The sequence below is a fragment of the Lynx canadensis genome, chromosome B3, assembly GCF_007474595.2.
Source record: "Lynx canadensis isolate LIC74 chromosome B3, mLynCan4.pri.v2, whole genome shotgun sequence".
NCBI lineage: Eukaryota > Metazoa > Chordata > Mammalia > Carnivora > Felidae > Lynx > Lynx canadensis.
The window spans coordinates 100,556,282-100,575,065 of record NC_044308.2 but is presented as its reverse complement, the minus strand read 5'-3'; the positions used below and the strand labels follow the sequence as shown (position 1 = coordinate 100,575,065).

The 18,784-nt window shown below is 36.7% G+C and overlaps 1 protein-coding gene across 4 annotated transcripts in view; it reads left to right on the top strand.

Moving 5' to 3' along the window:
* The window catches only part of DDHD1 (DDHD domain containing 1), a 110,075-nt gene extending 92,427 nt beyond the window's left edge, over positions 1-17,648 (top strand). For 2 of the 4 annotated variants that reach the window (XM_030319125.1, XM_030319127.1), the window contains 5 exons: positions 3,488-3,637; positions 5,770-6,022; positions 7,030-7,221; positions 10,019-10,102; positions 14,942-17,648. In XM_030319125.1, the coding sequence (XP_030174985.1) occupies positions 3,488-3,637; positions 5,770-6,022; positions 7,030-7,221; positions 10,019-10,102; positions 14,942-15,123 (861 nt within the window). In that variant the 3' untranslated portion in view covers positions 15,124-17,648. The remainder of the gene's footprint in view (positions 1-3,487; positions 3,638-5,769; positions 6,023-7,029; positions 7,222-10,018; positions 10,103-14,941) is intronic. The other 2 variants (XM_030319126.1, XM_030319128.1) reach the window with 1 other exon arrangement.
* The last annotated feature ends 1,136 nt before the right edge of the window (positions 17,649-18,784 follow it).

Here is an 18,784-nt window from a genome sequence, read left to right as displayed (position 1 = left end):
TGATCTCATGGTTTGTTGCATTCTGGCCCCTTGCTGGGTTTTGTGCTGAGAGCATGGAGCCTGCTTGGGATTCTCTGTCTCCCTCTCTCTCTGCCCCTCCCCGACTCATGCATGCACATGTGCATGCATGCTCTCTCGCTCTAAGATAAACATAAAAAAAAAAGTATTTACTTAAATTTTCTTCTATCTCAACTATATTTTGTATCTTTCCCTATCCTTTATTTAATTATCTTAATCCTTTCAAAAGTTTGTGTTTTCATCTGTGTCACTGTCTATGATGTTTTTTGTTTTCTTTTTTTTATGTTTATTTGAGAAAGAGCATGCAAAAGCAGGGGGGGTGGGGCGCAGAGAGAGAGAGAGAGAAAGAGAATCCCGAGCAGGCTCTATGGTGTCAGTGTAGAGCCAGAGCCCAATGCAGGGCTCAGACCCACGAACCCAGAGCTCAGGACCTAAGCCAAAATCAAGAGTTGGACACTCAACTGACTGAGCCACCCAGACAGCCCAGTTACTTACCATTTCAAATGCTTTTTCTTATAGTTTTAATTTAACACAAGTTAATTTTCCTCAGCCTTCAGACATGTCGAAGTTACCCAGTCCTTTAAACGCAAACAAAAACTTTCTCAAACCTTCTTTAACATGGAGGTACCATTTTCAAAATATATATTCGTTATTTGGGGGAAAAAAAGAAGAGTCGCTTCAGATGTAGTGTGGGGAAGAGATTAAAGGGACGTAAAACTGGAGGCAGAGACAAGTATATATAGTTATAGTCCAGATGAAAGACCATGAGGTGAAGTGCAATAACTTCTTAGATGTTGGAGATGAGATGGAATGATGAGTTTGGGACGTCTCACCCATCAGGATAATGGGACATATGAGAGAAGTTAGGCAACCTTAAGAGGTAAAGTGTCATGTTCTATATATAATCCAGTGCTGCTGACCACACCAGTTTTCTGGAAGCCCTCTCACGTGCCTTTCATGTATACTGCATTATCGTGGTTCTCCTTTCCCTCCCCTTTTGTAGTCTTACCTCCTTCCTCTGCTAATCAAATGTAGTTCTCGCTAAAGCCCTTCTCCTTTTTTCTTTTTTGTTTTAATTTTTTGTAATGTTTATTTTTGAAGTAGAGAGAGAGAGAGAGAGAGAGAGAGAGAGAGAGCATGAGTTGGGGAGGGACGGAGAGAGAGGGAGACACAGACTCCAAAACAGGCTCCAGGCTCCGGAGCTTTCAGCACAGAGCCCAATGCGGGGCTCAAACTCAGCAGCCATGAGATCATGACTTGAGCTGAAGTCGGATGCCCAACTGACTGAGCCACCCAGGCACTCCTCCTTTTTACTCTTAAATGTTTGTTTATTTTGAGAGATATGCACTATGCATATCTATGCACTTCATAAGCCATCTTACCACTTCTCTTGGTTTTACGTGTCACTTCTGTAATGGTGATACATAGAGTTGGGAGATGACATATCCAATTCTGTATCTCTTGCCTTAGAATTTCAGCCCCTGTAAATTAGATACGTTACAGATACTTCAAACTTAATTGTGAACAAAAACAGAACTTACCTACAGTTTCCTGTTGCAGTTGATGGAACTACTGTCTTCCCAGTTAGCCAGACCCAAACCTTGTGACTTGCCTCTGACTCATTCCTCATCCTCATCTTCATTCAGTCATATTGATTCCACTTCTCCTCTCCCATTTCTATTTCTGAATGGAACATCTCGCCCTGCCCAGGTTCAGATTATCTCTTGCCTAAACACTTTCAGTAGTTTCCTAACTTGTCTCTGAGTCACCAGACTCTAAATTTTCCAGTTCATCCACATACTACTACCAGGTTTACTAACCTCCTAAAACATGGGTCAAATCCTGTTCTCCTTCACTACTCATAAAATCGATTAAGTCCTACTTTTTTAACCAAGTAGTCAAGATTCTGTGCATTCTCATTCCAAGTTACATTTTCCTGACACCCAATTTTTCAACTATGTCAGACTACTTATTCTTCCTAAATTGAGCCAGGTTCTCTCCTGCCTCTGCTTTAGTTCATGTGATTGTATCAGCCTAAAATGTCCTCCTTTCTGGCCCCAATGACCAGCCCCAGGTGTAGAAATCCTTTTTGTTTTTTATGGCCAATGCAAATGCTTTCTCCTGTGTATCAGAAGACGAATAGACTTTTCTCCAAAGAAGACATCCAGATGGCCAACAGACACATGAAAAGATGCTCAATATCATATCCTTTGCATAAAGGAAATGCAAATCAAAACCACAGTGAGGTATCACCTCACATCTGTCAGAATGGCTGAAATCAAAAACACAAAAAACAGCAAGTATTGGAGAGGATGTGGAGAAAAAGGAATACTTGTGCACTGTGGGTGGAAATGAAAACTGGTGCAGCCACTGTGGAAAACAGTATGGAGGTTCCTCAAAAAATTAAAAATAGAATTACCATATGATCCAGTAATTCCATTAATGAGTATTTACCCAAAGAATTCGAAATCACTAATTCAAAAAGATAAATGCACCGCTGTGTTTATTGCAGCATTATGTATAATAACCAAATTAGGGAAGAAACTTAAGTGTCCATTGATAGATGAACGGATGAAGATGTGGAATATTACTCAGCCGTAAAAACAAAAATGAAGTCTTGCTATTTGCAGCAACATGGATAGATCTAGTGGGTACAATGCTAAGTGAAATAAGTCAGCCAGAGGAACACAAGTACCATATGATTTCATTCATGTAGAATTTAAGAAACAAAACAAAGGAACAAAGAAAAAAACAAGACAAACCAAAAAACAGACTCTTAACCATAAAGAACAAACTGATGGTTACCGGGGGGGGGGGGGGGGGGTGGAACGTGGATGAAATAGGTAAAGGGAATTAAGAGGACACTTACTGTGATGAGCTTTGAGTAATGTATAGAATTGTTGAGTCATTATATTTTACACGTGAAACTAATATAACAATGTATGTTAATTATACTGGAATTAAAAAAAAAACTTAACAATGTGGAAAAAAATGCTTCCTCCTGTGTAAAAACTCTGAGGTGGAATTAATTGTCCCTCTCTCTTACAGCAGGCTTTCCCCCTATTCATTTATTTTATTATGCCTCCCCCACAGGATTCCTCTGCCTTATTGGTCTTTATTAAAACGTTGATAGCATTAGAATATTACTTCACACAAAATAGTAGCTTGATAAAACTTGGACTAGTGTGTGAAAACACACAATGAAATGGTCTTCCTTCTCCTTTTCTTCTCATTTTTTGTTTTCTGTTAGATTTAAAGATAATGAAGTTGCTTCTAAAAATGGATTTTTTAGACTAATTAATGGTTGGCATATAATTATGGCAGATACCATCTGAACAAAGCTTGTGAAAAAAGACATATTTGAAGATAATTTTATTGTTCATATTTTGCCATGTGTTATGTTGTGCCCAAATCCTACTGAGAAAAACTACCACCAGGTTTAAAATTTGGGATGACTTTATCATTTTAGGTTGAGAATTTCTTCTGCATGGGATCCCCATTAGCGGTTTTCTTGGCATTGCGTGGCATCCGCCCAGGGAACACTGGAAGTCAAGACCATATTTTGCCCAGAGAGATTTGTAATCGGTTACTGAATATTTTTCATCCAACAGATCCAGTGGTGAGTTGCAGTTATAGATATTTTTCCCTCAACATTAAATTATTCATAAAAGACTATGAAATATTGCAAGGTACAACTGAACTAATGAGAAATGAGTTGATTTATCTGATTATATTTTCATAGGTTCATATCTTTAAGACATTGGTGTTTTGGTTAATTTAGGGCTCGGAAATACCTCAGAGGTGATCTATGTTATAAGAGCATAATGTAAAACTATTATCTCTGGACAGATAGTACAAGGAATAGGAATCTTCTGGACTGCCTAACCACAACCAATTGTAATACCAATAACCCAGCAACCACAAATTTTGAAAATTCCATTTTAATTTTTTTTTTCTTTAAAACATGCTACCATATTGAAATGTGTTTGGTAGACCCTATTTGAAATGTATTAAACATGAAAAAGTGGAAGAATTTATTTTAGCCTGGTCGAATTTTAAATCTGGGGTTTTTCATTCTCTTTTATGTTTATACTGTTAATAATTTTTTAATGTTTAGTGTTTAATGTTTTTAATCACTCCAGTGATCTTGCATCCGGGTAAATTGTATACTATCAAGTAAGATTTTTAGATGAGAAAAACGCTTCTTAAATCTTTTTGGGGACAAGGCTAGACAGAACTAAATTTAAAAGAAACTATTTTAAATAACCTTCATTCTCAGAAAGTTTGCTTTGTGTAATTGTGTGAAGTCTTTTCAAGTATCTTTAGCTAGTACCAAGTAAATATAGCATTGATTAAATATTAAAATTTTAACAATTACCTATGTGTTAAAGAATCAAAAATACTATCTTTAAGAAATGAATTTCGGGGCGCCTGGGTGGCGCAGTCGGTTAAGCGTCCGACTTCAGCCAGGTCACGATCTCGCGGTCCGTGAGTTCGAGCCCCGCGTCAGGCTCTGGGCTGATGGCTCGGAGCCTGGAGCCTGTTTCCGATTCTGTGTCTCCCTCTCTCTCTGCCCCTCCCCCGTTCATGCTCTGTCTCTCTCTGTTCCAAAAATAAATAAACGTTGAAAAAAAAAATTTAAAAAAAAGAAATGAATTTCACTGAGAATCTAGTATTAGATTCAAATACAGACGGCACAATCTTGGCCAAGTCACTCCCAAGACTTATCTATGTAATGCAGATGACAAAATTTTACCTCCTAAAATGGTTAGGATTAAGTAAAATATATGTAAAAACACCCAGCTAACCATTTAGTATTTCATTAATATATATTCATTTTACTCATTATCTTATAACTTGAAAGTGAACTTGAGTTTGTAGGGGAACTCTGAGTTATCAGTGTATACCCTGTCCTTGGTATAATCTTAAAATTTTGTTATATCATAAAGGAGGGCTCCAATGTCATTTTATTAAGTTATTTTTTATTATTCATTTTATAGTTTTTCCTGTGATTTTTTTAAGTAAAGTTTTTTTAAATAAAGTTTATGTCAGAACTGTGCTAAGCAGTATTTACAAGTGTTGTCTGTTCTTGCCAACATCCTTGTGAGGTAGGAAGTGTTAATCTGATTTCTACAGCTCAGGAAACAGTGACTCTGAAACCTTGTGACTTGGTAGGTATTATTCAGTTAGTGACAGAGGCCAGAATGTGAACCTGGGGAATTCTAATGCCAAGTCCATTCATTGTCTTTTCTGCTATATCATCCCTTCTTCACATCAGACAAATGGTCTTTAATCAGCATCTAATTTGTGCTGTTACTATGTTAATCTATTTGAAAATAGAGTTTACAAAGAGCTTCTAAGATGTTACAGATTGGCTTTATTTACTGTGTCCTAGTTTACTGTTTATTGCTTCAGCTTTGTTGGTGAGACTAACATAAATCTAATTGTTATATGATATCAGAACCTAATAAAAATGAATCTGTTTTTCTGAAAAACAAATTAATGGGCACTGTTAGCTTAGACCAACACTAATTGGTTTTTTCCATAATCTCATCATTAAGGATATATAATTAGACCAAATTACATATTATTAATAGTGAACAAATGGGAATGCATGTTAGAAATACCAGGTGTTTTTTTTTTAATTCCCTAAGGTCTATTGAGCATGCAATAGAATAAGAATAAACAGTTTACTAAAATCCAAGCATTGTGCCTTAATGTTGTGTTTCTTTGCATTTTTTTTAAATCAAGGCTTATAGATTAGAACCATTAATACTGAAACACTACAGCAACATTTCACCTGTCCAGATCCACTGGTATAATACTTCTAATCCTCTACCTTATGAGCATATGAAGCCAAGCTTTCTCCACCCAGCAAAAGAACCTACCTCAATTTCAGAGAATGAAGGCATTTCAACAATACCAAGCCCTGTGACCTCACCAGTCTTGTCCCGTCGACACTACGGGGAATCTATAACAAACATAGGCAAAGCAAGCATATTAGGTAATTTCTCTTAAGTATTTCTTATCAGTAAATGTAAGTACTTTTTTAGATAGGCATTAAATTTGGGGTACTTGAAAATACTCTGCATATTACAAAACATCCAACATTTAATACCCATGTCTAGAATTAACTACCCTCTCACTGTTCATACTTGAGAACTAAAATCCCCAAAGGTTCTCTAACTAGATCAGATCTTGTACATGTAGAATATGAGATAGCTGGATAGACAAGGAAAGGTCTGGGAATCAAGGCCCTCATTTTAATCTTGGCCCTACCACCTACTATGAGATCTTGGGGAAGTCCCATCATTTTTAATGGTCTGCTTCCTCATCTGTAAAATGAGGGAGTGCTTGAGTTCTAAGGGTGTCCCTGCCAACCAGTTCTGCAATTCATGTCTTAACAGTCTCTCAAACCGTGTCTGTCCTGGGGTCAACAAGGATATTTAATTTCTTTGAATCATCTCCAGCACCAGCCACAATGTTTGGGGTAGCGCTAGTTTATGTGCCCCTTGAATTTGTCCGTTGTTCTTAGTTACAGGTTGCCTTAATATAAAGTGCCACAAGATGGCACTATAAATAGGCTTTTCATTGAGATTTCACTTTGTCATACTCCCAGATTTGTTTATTGATAGCTTTTTATAACATACTCACTTAACTTCATTAGTGAAGCATATCAATAGTAAATATATGCCCGTCAATGGTATGATTCTTTCATTAACGTTTTTAATCTTCCCAAATATTGTAATCAACAGTGATCACTTGAATAAAATAGAATCTTTATTCTTTTGTACACTGTATTCCTGCAGTTTGTACAACTCTCATTCTATTCAACACCATTTTTACTTAGAAACCTACAGTGTAAATTGTAACTTTCCTATGTTCCCACCCTGGAAAAATATGACTAGGACTTGGAACGTCTGCCAATTGGCTGTAACTATGGATGGTGCTCTTTAGCTTGGTATGTGGTGTGATTCCAACAGACTGACTGCCCTGTTTTGCGAAATATAGGGGCTGCTAGCATTGGAAAGGGCCTTGGAGGGATGTTGTTCTCAAGATTTGGACGCTCATCTACATCACAGCCATCTGAGACATCAAAAGACTCAATAGAAGACGAGAAGAAGTCACTTGGCTCGCTTCCCACTACCACTGTTGCAACACAGACCCTTCCACATAGCAGTTCTGGCTTTCTGGATTCTGCATGTTAGTTCATATTTTTCTTACTTTAAGTTAATACTCTATCTCTTACAACTTGAAGGTGGGGAGGATGAAGATACTAACGGTAGCAGTCAACTCTAAAATGTAAAGCATAAGTTAGCTTTTTTTTAAAAAAAGTACTTTTCCTCTGATTATATTTTTTATTTATTTTTTGAGAGAGAGAGAGCATGCAAGCAGGGCAAGGGCAGAGAGACAGAGAGAATCCAAAGCAGACTCCACACTTCGCATGGAGCCTGGCACAGGGCTCAATCTCACAACTGTGAGATCATGACCTGAGCTGAAATCAGGAGTTGGATACTTAACCGACTGAGCCACCCAGATGCCCCTGATTATATTTTTAAGTATAATTCCCAGGTAAATGCAGTTTTGCTCTCTTCATTGGTGAATGAAGAATTAAGAACATTAATAATCAGGGCCTGGTGGCACAAGGGTCTTAAACACCGAGCATAAAACAAATCTCTTTGGGAGAAAGCACCCTGATTTTTAGAAAGTAGATTTTTAAAAAATATGGTCTTCTCAGCCTTAAAAATTCATGTAATTGCTTTAAACCTCTGCTGTGTATATTCTTGATACTTTTTAAAAGCCATCCTGCTGCTAATTCCAGAGTTTCATTCATCCAGCCAAATTACAAAGGCCTTCAAGCTTATATTGTATTGGATCCGCTGTGTGGTTTCCAGTTCTATCCCAGCTACCTAGTGTAAAGTAGATATTCAAGAAATGAATAAGTGAATGGATAGTTATGCTGGACTTAGCATTAGAGTGGAGCTCTATTTAATTCTTTCCAGTAGACTTCTAAGGTTTAAAATCTTGCATAGTTGTGAAACTCTTATACATTTAATATATATTTAATCCCAAGGGTCTAAATTTGAGCCTTATTTTCAAGTGTCCATAAAAGAAGACTAATAAGTCCTATTTTTCCATTGACTTATATAAAGAAATGTAGATTCTCAATCTAGCTGCTTTTTGTTACTATAGCAATCAGGGAAAACTTTTCCTTTCTTTCTCTATAAATGTTTAAACAGATTTTATTTCAGATACTTGTAGCCTTGTCTTCTTGCTGTGTCTGCTACTCTGTATTTTAAAATGACCAGTGTCCATTGCCATCCATCAAACATACTTAAAAAGGAAGTTCAAGTGTGGTGGTTCTAGAGGCTGGATCTTTCTCCACAGTTAGCCCTACTCCAGGAGCCATTATCCCGGACATTCCTGAGTTGGACATTTCTATTCGGACCAATAGCATTTTTTAACTTACTCCTATTTATGTGAGACTCTGATTACTAAAAATTTTATAATTGTAAGCCTTTTGAACACTGCCTAGAAAATTCATTTCAGACTTTGATATTTGTATAAAATTCATTTTTTTCGTTTTCTTATTATTGCTGACTTAAGCTTTCACTTCTACTTATTCAGAAATGCGGCTGTAAAAATACAAAACTCTGTTGTGACATACAGAGATCACAGCTCTAAAGTTTCTGAAGAAAAATAGTTTAAAAGAATTTTGTAAGATGACAGGTAAAAAGTCACAATTCCTTGTAATGTTAATACACAGCAATGATGCTAGTAAATAAACATTAGGGTGACTGAGGGAACAAGAATGAAGTGGGATTTGAGCCCCCAAGAAAGGGTAACGAAGACAAAGAGAGAATCCATAGGATCTGAAGGAAGAAAGCTGTTTCTGTGGTCTTTTTACTATTTAACATAGTAATTTCAAAATGATAACAGAGAAACCTGTTTCTTCTTTCAGGACAACAATTAATAGAGGTGCTCAGCTGCATTGCATCATTATACTTTGATAGCTTAACAAAATACATTTTCTGTCAGTCTTGCATATAAATTCTTTCTTTGTTGGTCTTAATGGTAAAGTCCTTGTAGACTATAGACTCCACTAAATATGAGCTAATCGTGAGTCTTAGTTATAGATATTTATCTCTAGACATAGATGTAACTATTAAAATTAAACTATTATAGTAGAATTCCACCTTTTAAAATCAGATTCTCAAGATTTGCCTTACTAATTGTTAGACTTGCTTCAATAATACACTCTTCTTTGTAATCCTGATTTGGATGTTTTTTTATGTCATAGTTGCTCTATTATGCACATAGTGGCTGTATCTTGCAAATCCTAAAACCTTTCTTCCTTAAGCCTTCTTTCTGGGATTTGGTCATTGTGATTAGGTGATTCTGGCTTCCTTCCTTTCTTCGTTCTGCTTGCATTGATTGCCTCAGTTCCTGATGACCTTTATTCTGAAGCTGCCAACTTTGATTCTCTTGCTTTTTGAGGGTAAGATGGACACAGGCTTTGAATTTTCATGATCCATCAGGGCTTCTCTCTTTGAAGAGTATGTGTTGTCAGTTGAAACCACTTTATTCTCATCAAGTTGAATATCAATAGCTAGTCTTCATTTCTTTTGAAAAGTCCGGGCTTATTTACGGTAGTTTTATGGCTTCATTTCTTGTACTCCCTTATGTTTGTATCATATTACGGAAAGAAAATATCTGTTTCTTTTAACATTGTTTTGCCTCAAGGTTAGAACTTAAATGAGCTATTAATTTGGGGGATATCTGGGTGTTAACAGATTATGACATTGTATTGCAAAGTTAATGATGCTTACATTTTCCATGAAAGAGCTCTTCATAAAAACCAGTGTGTACTTCTTTATGTATGCTAGGTTTAATCAGCATATTTGGGAGTGTTGTTCTAACTTTTGGCCACTGCATCATTGAAGGCCCTTTGTAACCATCAGCCAACACTTTACAGCATCTTGTGTTTTTTTTTTCACAGATTTCAGACTTCAGGAATCGTTCTTTAATCTCCCACAACTTCTTTTTCCGGAAAATGTAATGCAGAATAAAGATAATACCCTCGGTATGGTATATGTCAGGAATAGCACTCAGAGTACAATAAAAATTATCCACTTATAGGTCTTCTGCTCACTGAAAACTTGCATCAGTTCTTCTATGAGATCAGCTTGAATGTTAACCATTACAGACCATTTGCTATGTAATTTTTTCCTGTATATTCTAACCTTAAATAGTAGGGGTCCTGAAACCCAAGTATTGATTAGTCCCTTAGTGTGCTAAAATGATACTCCTATACATTCCTACAAAGAAGCAACCTTTTGGAGAGGGAAGAAAAGCATGAGGTCATCTTCCTCCTTTATTGTCCCAAAGGCTGCAAAGAGGTTCACTGTTCTTTACATGTAAGACATTTAGATATAAAGTCTCATAGTGTAAGAAATGTAATTATTCCTAGTTATTTCAGGTATCAGTACCGCTACTACTTAGGGCTGTGGGTGTGCCCTAGCTGCTGCTATCTGGTTTCAACACAAATATTTTTTCTTTAAGAAGGGTAGGTTTGCATTTAAAAATTTAGCATTATTGGATACAAGAGATATTTTCAGTCTCTTAATTTTTAGCAGATTCTAAATGTACCACTAAGGATTAATCTTAGTTTAAAATCATTTTTATCATTAACTTTCATTCCTTTTTCCACAGCTCCTCTCCTTTTCCTTTTCCTTTTTTTTTAATATTGGATTTTGTCTTTAACAAAAAATGTTACAGGTTTTTCCTTGGATTTTTAACCACATTTAATTTTACAACTTCTCTATGTAATTGCTAATTTCCATACATATTTCTTCTGTTTTCAAAAAAACTTCCTTGATAAAAATTCCAAAACAGTATTTTAATATAACAAACTGGTTTGTGTTTTTATGCTCCCTAGCAACAGTTTGTTTTGATGAAACTTCATGAATTTCCCTTAAGGAATGATCTTATATAAGTGCTCTCTCTGCCCCCTGCTCACGTAATAGTTAGTCACATCCATGAAGAAATTATTTGACTTTGGTTTTTGCATATTTAATTCAACACAGAAGTTAATCCACTCATTTATCCTGCGTTCAAGTCACCCTTACACATATTATCTTAAAACCATCCCAGCTATCTAAACATTAACTACACCAAACTGATTCAAATGGTAATGTGTGTATGGCTTCTATTTCTCTTCCCCTACTTTTTTGCATTTAACAATTATTTATTAAATGTTTACCATGAGCCAAAGTACCAAGATAGCCACTAGAAAAGATACCAAAATGAAACAGACGTCAGTACTGCCCATAAAGATACTAAATGCTAGTGTGGAAATTGAGCATTTTCTAGAGAATATATATTTACCTAGTAGAGAAGTAGATTGCTACATAAATATTTATAACATATGGTAGATGTGATGAGCCACATAACAAAGGTACTGGTAAAGGACTCCGTCAGTTCTAGGGAATGAGAAAATGCTTTCACCTCGAAAAATTATAAAAGGCTCTGTGGAGGTAGAATTTGGACACACGGTGATGAAAAGACATTGCAGGGAGAAGAAACAGCATACGGAAAAGCACAGGGTATGTAGAGGTATGTATGTATGTAGTTAGTTTTCTTGAGAAGAGCCAAGGATGAATAGAAGGGAATAGTTCTGAATGTGATTGGAAAAGTTTCTTAAACCAGATTGTAGAGGGCCATCTCCTGGAGTTTTTTTGTATTCAAGATTTACCCACAAAGCCCATCTGTTATCAAACATTAGGTATTTGAATATCTTTCAAGACAGATTAGTGTTGGGAAATTATTTTGGCAGATATGAAAACTGATTATAATATCAAGGATAGAGAATATCCTTAAATATATTTGAAATTATAACCGTTCACAAAATGTAAATATTCCTTGATGTCAAACACCTAACCACATGAAATGTATAGTTGCTCTGAGGCAACACAGAAATAACAAGACATAATTTACCCAGCAAGAACTCAGCATAATCTTTTTTACTATGAAAGAAGCTTTTGCTAGTCATTTGAAAACACAACTTGCTTTACTGGTATTTTTCCTGGTGTCTGCCTGTAGCCAAAAATCATGCAATTATGACCAAAATTAATACTTAGAAATAAGACCACTTTTAAGATTCATTAAGTTTTTGAAAATTTCTCTCCAAGGAAGTTAAAGCCATTAAGCAATAGAAACCTGTCCAATTAGTACACATTTTAAGACTAAGATGTGCACTTCCTATTCACATGTGTTATGTTTTCTAATACAGTATCCATGTGGACAAGCCTTGTGCAGAGAGTTCTCTGATGAAAGCACAGTCCTGATGACACTTCACCCCTACATACTTCATACACTGCAAACATTCACTCTGGGGAATAGGAAGGGAACTAGGCCTCTGTGCCAGACTCCCCAGAAAAGAAAATAACCCATGCTTTAAGGCAGTATAAGGCAACTGCTGATGATTGATAAGATCCCACAGTATTTTTTCTCAGTTTCACTTCTCTTCAGTTCAGGATCTCATTCCTTTCTTTGTGGATAGAGGAATTCTAGCACTTAAGGCACTCAAAAGAGAGAAAAAAGGGACAGAGTGATGATATTATGTTTTCCTTTCTCTTTGACCTAATTCAGTGACTAAAACTAGGAAAAAACTACCCGCTGTGTTGTGCCACTCATTTTTGATGTGCTAATATTAAGAAAATAGGTCCAAGGCAACTCCATATACATTTAGGCCTATTTGGGCCAAGAGCTCATCTCACAGCACATAAAGAATGGTAACTGCCATCTAGACCCTTGCTCCCTTGGGAATTCTGTGACCTACATAAAAGGAAGAGACGTGAGACGTAGGCCCACCTTATTCCATCCATCCGCCTGCAGAACCAACACCTGTGAGGTCACCTGCACTGGCAACCACACTACCTGTTATAAACCTTGGAAGGAGGATGAGAGACTAAAACAGATTCATCGGGTACAGGCTGGCTACCTAATTCCCATTTTGATGAGGATAGCCTACACATAAATAACCAGGGTGAGAGATGGCAAGTCTAGTTAACCATACTGACTGTAGGTGGTAAGAATGACAAGGGCATAGAGTAGGGCAATAATTAAGTTCAGCATTTGAGTGTCTAGTATATGAAAGGCAGTGTTTCACAACAGTAACCACATTTAAGAATAAATCTCAGGGACATAAAATCAAAGCCAAATAATAGTTGTTATAACAAAACACAAATCCCTTTTTTTTAACTTTAAAACAAAAGTTTAACTTAAGGCCGTTGGACTAGGAAAGGCTGTTCTACAGTGGCATTTTAAAGTAGAAATGATAACTTCGTGGTCTTTGCCGATATTAATGTGTGGGTTTCTCATCTCTTCTGTTTTTCATTTTATTTCTCCTCTTTTCTTTGTAACTACCTCCAGCTTGACTTCTCTTCTTCACGCTTGAGAATTCCAGTCTCCTCGTTTTTCATCTTCCTGTATCTTGTGCCAGAATGTGCCGACAAATCGAACTCAAATGTCCTATGGAGTACAAGAGATAAAAGATTCAGACATTACTACCCCCCAGTTCCCCACATAGATTTCAGCTATTTCTGCTGTATTACGGATTAGCTTATTGTAATTTAAGTGAGAAAAAAAGTTTTAAAAAATTTGTAAATATATTTTACAAGTGTTTTATAACCTAATTGGTATTTATGCTGCTTAAGGGTAACCTTAAAATATACAGATAGATCAGTGGGCATTCCTTGTCAGAAAAGCATAGTTGAATAGAAAAGTAACAACTCTATGCCCTTTTAAATCACTAAAAGATATTGTCACAAAATACCTATTTAAAGTAAGCATTAGCTAAACATTTATATGAAATCATTCTCTAGAGTGATACGATTTCCCATGTGCAACTAAACCAAATTCCCAGTGTGAAACAAAACCCAGCTTTTTCTCCAGCCTCGTTGATTTTTGCCACTTGCTACATCTTCTGGCACTTCGAACGAAGATTTGGGTGTTCTTTGTTTTTAAGATAGCTCCTTCAAAGTCTTCTACAGCTCATTGACTCTTTTAAAGGAATTCCTAGAGATCAAAGTATTATTTTTCTAAGTGTTTTATCTCTAAGGACTTATTAAATGGATCCTTTACAATTCTCTTATAGCCTTGATTTTTCTCCAACAGGTATTGCAAGGACTTTCTGTGGCTTTTAGAAAAAGACTTGATTAAATTCACTGAATTGTTTGAGCACAGCGCTGTTGTAAATGAAGTCCTTCCTCCCAGGGATCACCACTGTTCCTCCTGGTTTAACTGTCCCAGCCACCCAGTGGATTCTTTATCAAACAGACATTTAGTGAGGACTTGTATGTCTCAGGCACATGTGAGGCCCTGCTGACTGCATGGGGACCAGGCTGTGCCATGGTGGCCACATGGGCAGGAAGGCAGTTTAGGACTACAAAAAGTAACCACAGAACGAGGTGATGGAGAGGGCGTTTGAGTGACCTGCTGCATGCACTCCCAGACATTATTGCACATAAGCCTGGCCCACACTTCTGCCAGAGGGCTGTTTTTCTTATTTTACAGATTAGGAACAAAGATTAAATGGGAAAGTTAGGATTTGAGGCCAGTTTCTTTACTCCAAACATATTCTATGATACCAAGCAATTTTGTTTGTTTTATTCCTTTATTATCCCATACTGACCTAAGCATACAAAGGAAAGGACTCTCCCAAATAGAATCCTGAGCTATTGAGTCTGTCGTGGGTGTTTGTTTTCCATGAGATTAGAGTGGAAAGTCACTTTAAAGAGGGGGGAAAAAAGGATAAAAAAATCATTTCTCTTAGCTAATTTTTTATTCTCAACTCTAGGTAGAGTCTATATAGAACATATTGTAATACTTATTCACTTGTTTGACTTTCTTTTCCTTTCAGTGGAATTGGATCACAGAATTGATTTTGAACTCCGAGAAGGCCTTGTGGAAAGCCGCTATTGGTCAGCTGTCACATCTCATACCGCCTATTGGTCATCCTTGGATGTTGCCCTCTTTCTTTTAACCTTCATGTACAAACATGAGCACGATAATAATGCAAAACCCAATTTAGATCCAATCTGAACTCTTGAAGGACACTAATGGCCCCAAACTGATTTCTTCCTGTTAAAATATGTGTGTCAAGATATGATGGAGATTTCAGGTTTAAGTGTGTTTCAGTTTTGTTTAGGGCAAGAAATATTTGAATTTAAAGCACTTTATTTAAAAAACAAATATTTTTTCAGTCTGAAAGAAGATATTTACACTTTTCATCATTTTAATTATGAGTCTGACAGAGCCTCCTGCAGAGAATCAAGCAAGACCTGGAATTGAGTTTGGGTGAACTACGTTATAAATCACAATCTAATTTCCCCCAAATATAAAGGCATATTAATGAGTTGAATCTAATGTATTAACCAAAATATGTTGTAACTCTAAAATGGTCAAGATCCAGTGTAGTCTATGTAAAGACCACAAGGTGTTATTACTGTTGTCGATTTCTGCAAAAGCTTCTATTTCCACAGGTCCTTTGACAGAAGAGGATAACAGAGTTTAAGGTGTTTTTGAATTTAACTTGCTTAGAAAAACTAATGCTAAAAAAAGAAACAATATTTGAACTACTGTATTTATAATTTATTACCTCTAACTGCTTTATTTCAATACATGAAGCATTACATTTTTAAAATGTTTCCTTTGAACAATTTAAGAACCACATTTCTTTTCTATAGTGTTAAGACCCTTTTTTCCTCAAAACTCCATCTTTGTACTCTTCAGATGAATATATAGACACTGTGGCATACTTTCAGTATTTTTGTCATTAAAAACTTGTGGTTTCACATAAATAACACTAGTTCAGTTATTTTGAAAACAAAATGAACTTTTCGTTATGTCACATGTACCTCAGAAGAAAGCTAAAGTTTTCTAAATTTGACACAAAGTACTCCATCATGGCTACATTTCATTAACCTTATGGGAAAATTAGTAAACAACTTTGGAGTGGTGAATACTACAACTATTTTCAATATATAAACATCTGTGTGCCAAACAATTAACATATATAAAGGGATGGAGTGCCACTCACAGATTTTACTTGTGAAGTGTTCGAGAAAACATGGTTGAGACACAAGACACAATAGATCAGGATCCCGAGGCACTGGAAGAGTATTCCTCCGCTGTGATTGTCTCCACAGTGCTTTTCATCTGAGGAGCTCAAAGTGCTTTAAGATTCAGTCATCTCTGTAGTACTCCTTGAGGTAAGTAAATGAGTGTTTTCCTCCTGTTTCGTGTTAATACACTAAGGCACCAAAACATTTTAAAGTGCCTTGAATTAGATTACAGAGCAAATAGAAGAGCTCAGATTGAAGCTGCACTGTATTCTTTTATGTGCTATTCAGTGACTACAATTCCCACGTGACCTCTTAGTAGTTTGCAGACAGTAATAATAACAGAAGTTGCAATGCGTAATTTGGAGAGAAGACTGTGAAGCCGATATTTTGTCCTCCTTGTCGTATATGTTCTGTGGTTCTCACATACAAAGGAGGAGTTACTTAGAAGAGACCAGTAGCCATCTCTACCCCAACTAACTCACTTTTGAGTGGCTTCCCCTAGGTTCCACGTAAGGTGCTGTCTTTGCTTATCTTCCAAGGATTTTCTTAGCTGCCCAATAATTGTCAAGCTGGGAGCAAAGTTGGTCAGTTGTGCATCTCACCCATTCCGTTCTTTACAAAAAGCCGTGGAATCTGTGGGCTCACCTGTAGGTTTTCCTGAGCACCATCAGTCCCTTGTCCTGGGCTTTCATGGAATTTGCACAACATAAAGCACTTCTTTTGAGTGCTTAAAAAGGCCCCGAAGCCCCGTGACCAAATATGTGACTCTTGCTATAAAAGGCTTTTGATGAGATCTTCGCAAAGCTGAAGCAATCTCTTTCGAATTTAGAGACTCCTGTGAACTCAGGTCACTTTCATACCCTGTTTTATTTCATACGTCTACTTTAGTTCTCAGGAAAATTAAACTCCTGTCTCATGTGACCGTCTCATTAAAGGTACTTTAAGCATATGTTGCTGCAGGTGGTGTGACACTCGTATGTCTGAGAGCTTTAAGGGATTCATTCTTACCAGTAGAATGCGAAGAGTCCTTTTTCCTGGGGACAGTAAGTCTATCAAACCTTTTAATTTGATATGGAAGAAAAAGAAAAAGATATTCCCATAGCTATAGCAGATTATCTGCTTCTCTTTTTTCACGTTGAGAAAACAAAATCAAATTTAACCCCATGGAGTTTATCTGAGTTCTTGAAAAGAGCAACATTTAAAACCCCCTTTTCAAAATTAGCTATTCTGGATTACTGAACAGGTGTTTTGTTTTCAGTGTATTTCATCAACAGAGAGTAGAGATGGTGATCTTGACTTGATAGTACTCTTCTTGTTTCCATGTCTCTGCATGTTATCATGGAATGTACTTGTATATACTCAAGTAATATACAGAGTATGTGTAATTCCGGCTTGATTTAGAAGCTAAGTCCGTTACTGAGTAACATTTTGCAACTTTATTCCAGCAAGTACTAAATTGGCCAAAAAGTTCTGTTTTTGATACCATTAAAAATTTATTCTCTATTTTGTGTACACGCTATGATGATTCTTCAGAGTACTGGTCATATCATTCTATTTTAATCCAGTTAGGGTCCCAAGAATTACCAAAACTTAGAATAAGGAGAATGTTTTGGATTAAATCTTACCTTATTTTTACTTTGAAATTGACCTTTGCTAAAGCCTTTTTGTTAGTTCGTAACTTTATTTTCTTTTAAAAAAAATTTTTTTTTAACATTTATTTGAGAGAGAGCGCTAGTGGGGGAGGGGCAGAGAGAGAAAGAGACATAGAATCTGAAGCAGGCTCCAGGCTCTGAGCTGTCAGCACAGAGCCCAACCCAGGGCTCGAACCCACCAACTGTGAGATCATGACCTAAGCGAAAGTCAGACGCCCAACCGACTGAGTCACCCAGGCATCCCTCATCACTTTATTTTCAGCAGTAGTTATGTTATAATCCAACATTACTGTATTTTAAAACATAATTATAAAGTATACTGGGCTTCCCAAGACCTATCCCTCTATAAAATGTGAAGCAAGCCTTATGAATCTTATCTTTTACCTCTTTCTATTAAAGCGCATCTGTCAGCCTTTGAAAATTCTCACACTGCACATGTTCTATAGAAGCCTCCAGGCAGTGATGTGTGAACATTCATCTTCATTCTTTTTCTCTCTGTTGTTTCCTCTTTGGGGGCTGAGGTATCTTAGTCTGCAAGGCATTTCACACACCATATGCCAGGTTTGCATTCCCCTGCAGAGTAGCCGGGGAAAGAAACCGTCAGGGCAGTATCACAGCTCACCACTCATTTCAATGATGGCACCTAAGCCCCTTAAAGTGGAGCAGACCAGACCTAGAGGTTTTGCTGTAAGGCCTGCAGTAGAGGAAAAATAGTTGAATGGCTTTCTGATTAATTAGGTTGGTTAATATTTCTGTCTTCTCAGCTACTACATTTGGACAATTGAGAAAATTGAGTATGTCTTAAAAGTATTTAATGTCTTTTTAAGTTTAAATCTCTATACCCAATGTGGGGCTCGAACTCACAGCTGAGAGCAAGAGTTGCATGCTCTTCTGACTGAGCCAGCCAGGTGCCCCTGTCTTAAAAGTATTTTTAAACAATCCTGTTGGCATGGAAACGGAGCTAAAGAAGAAACGTGTGACACTAAG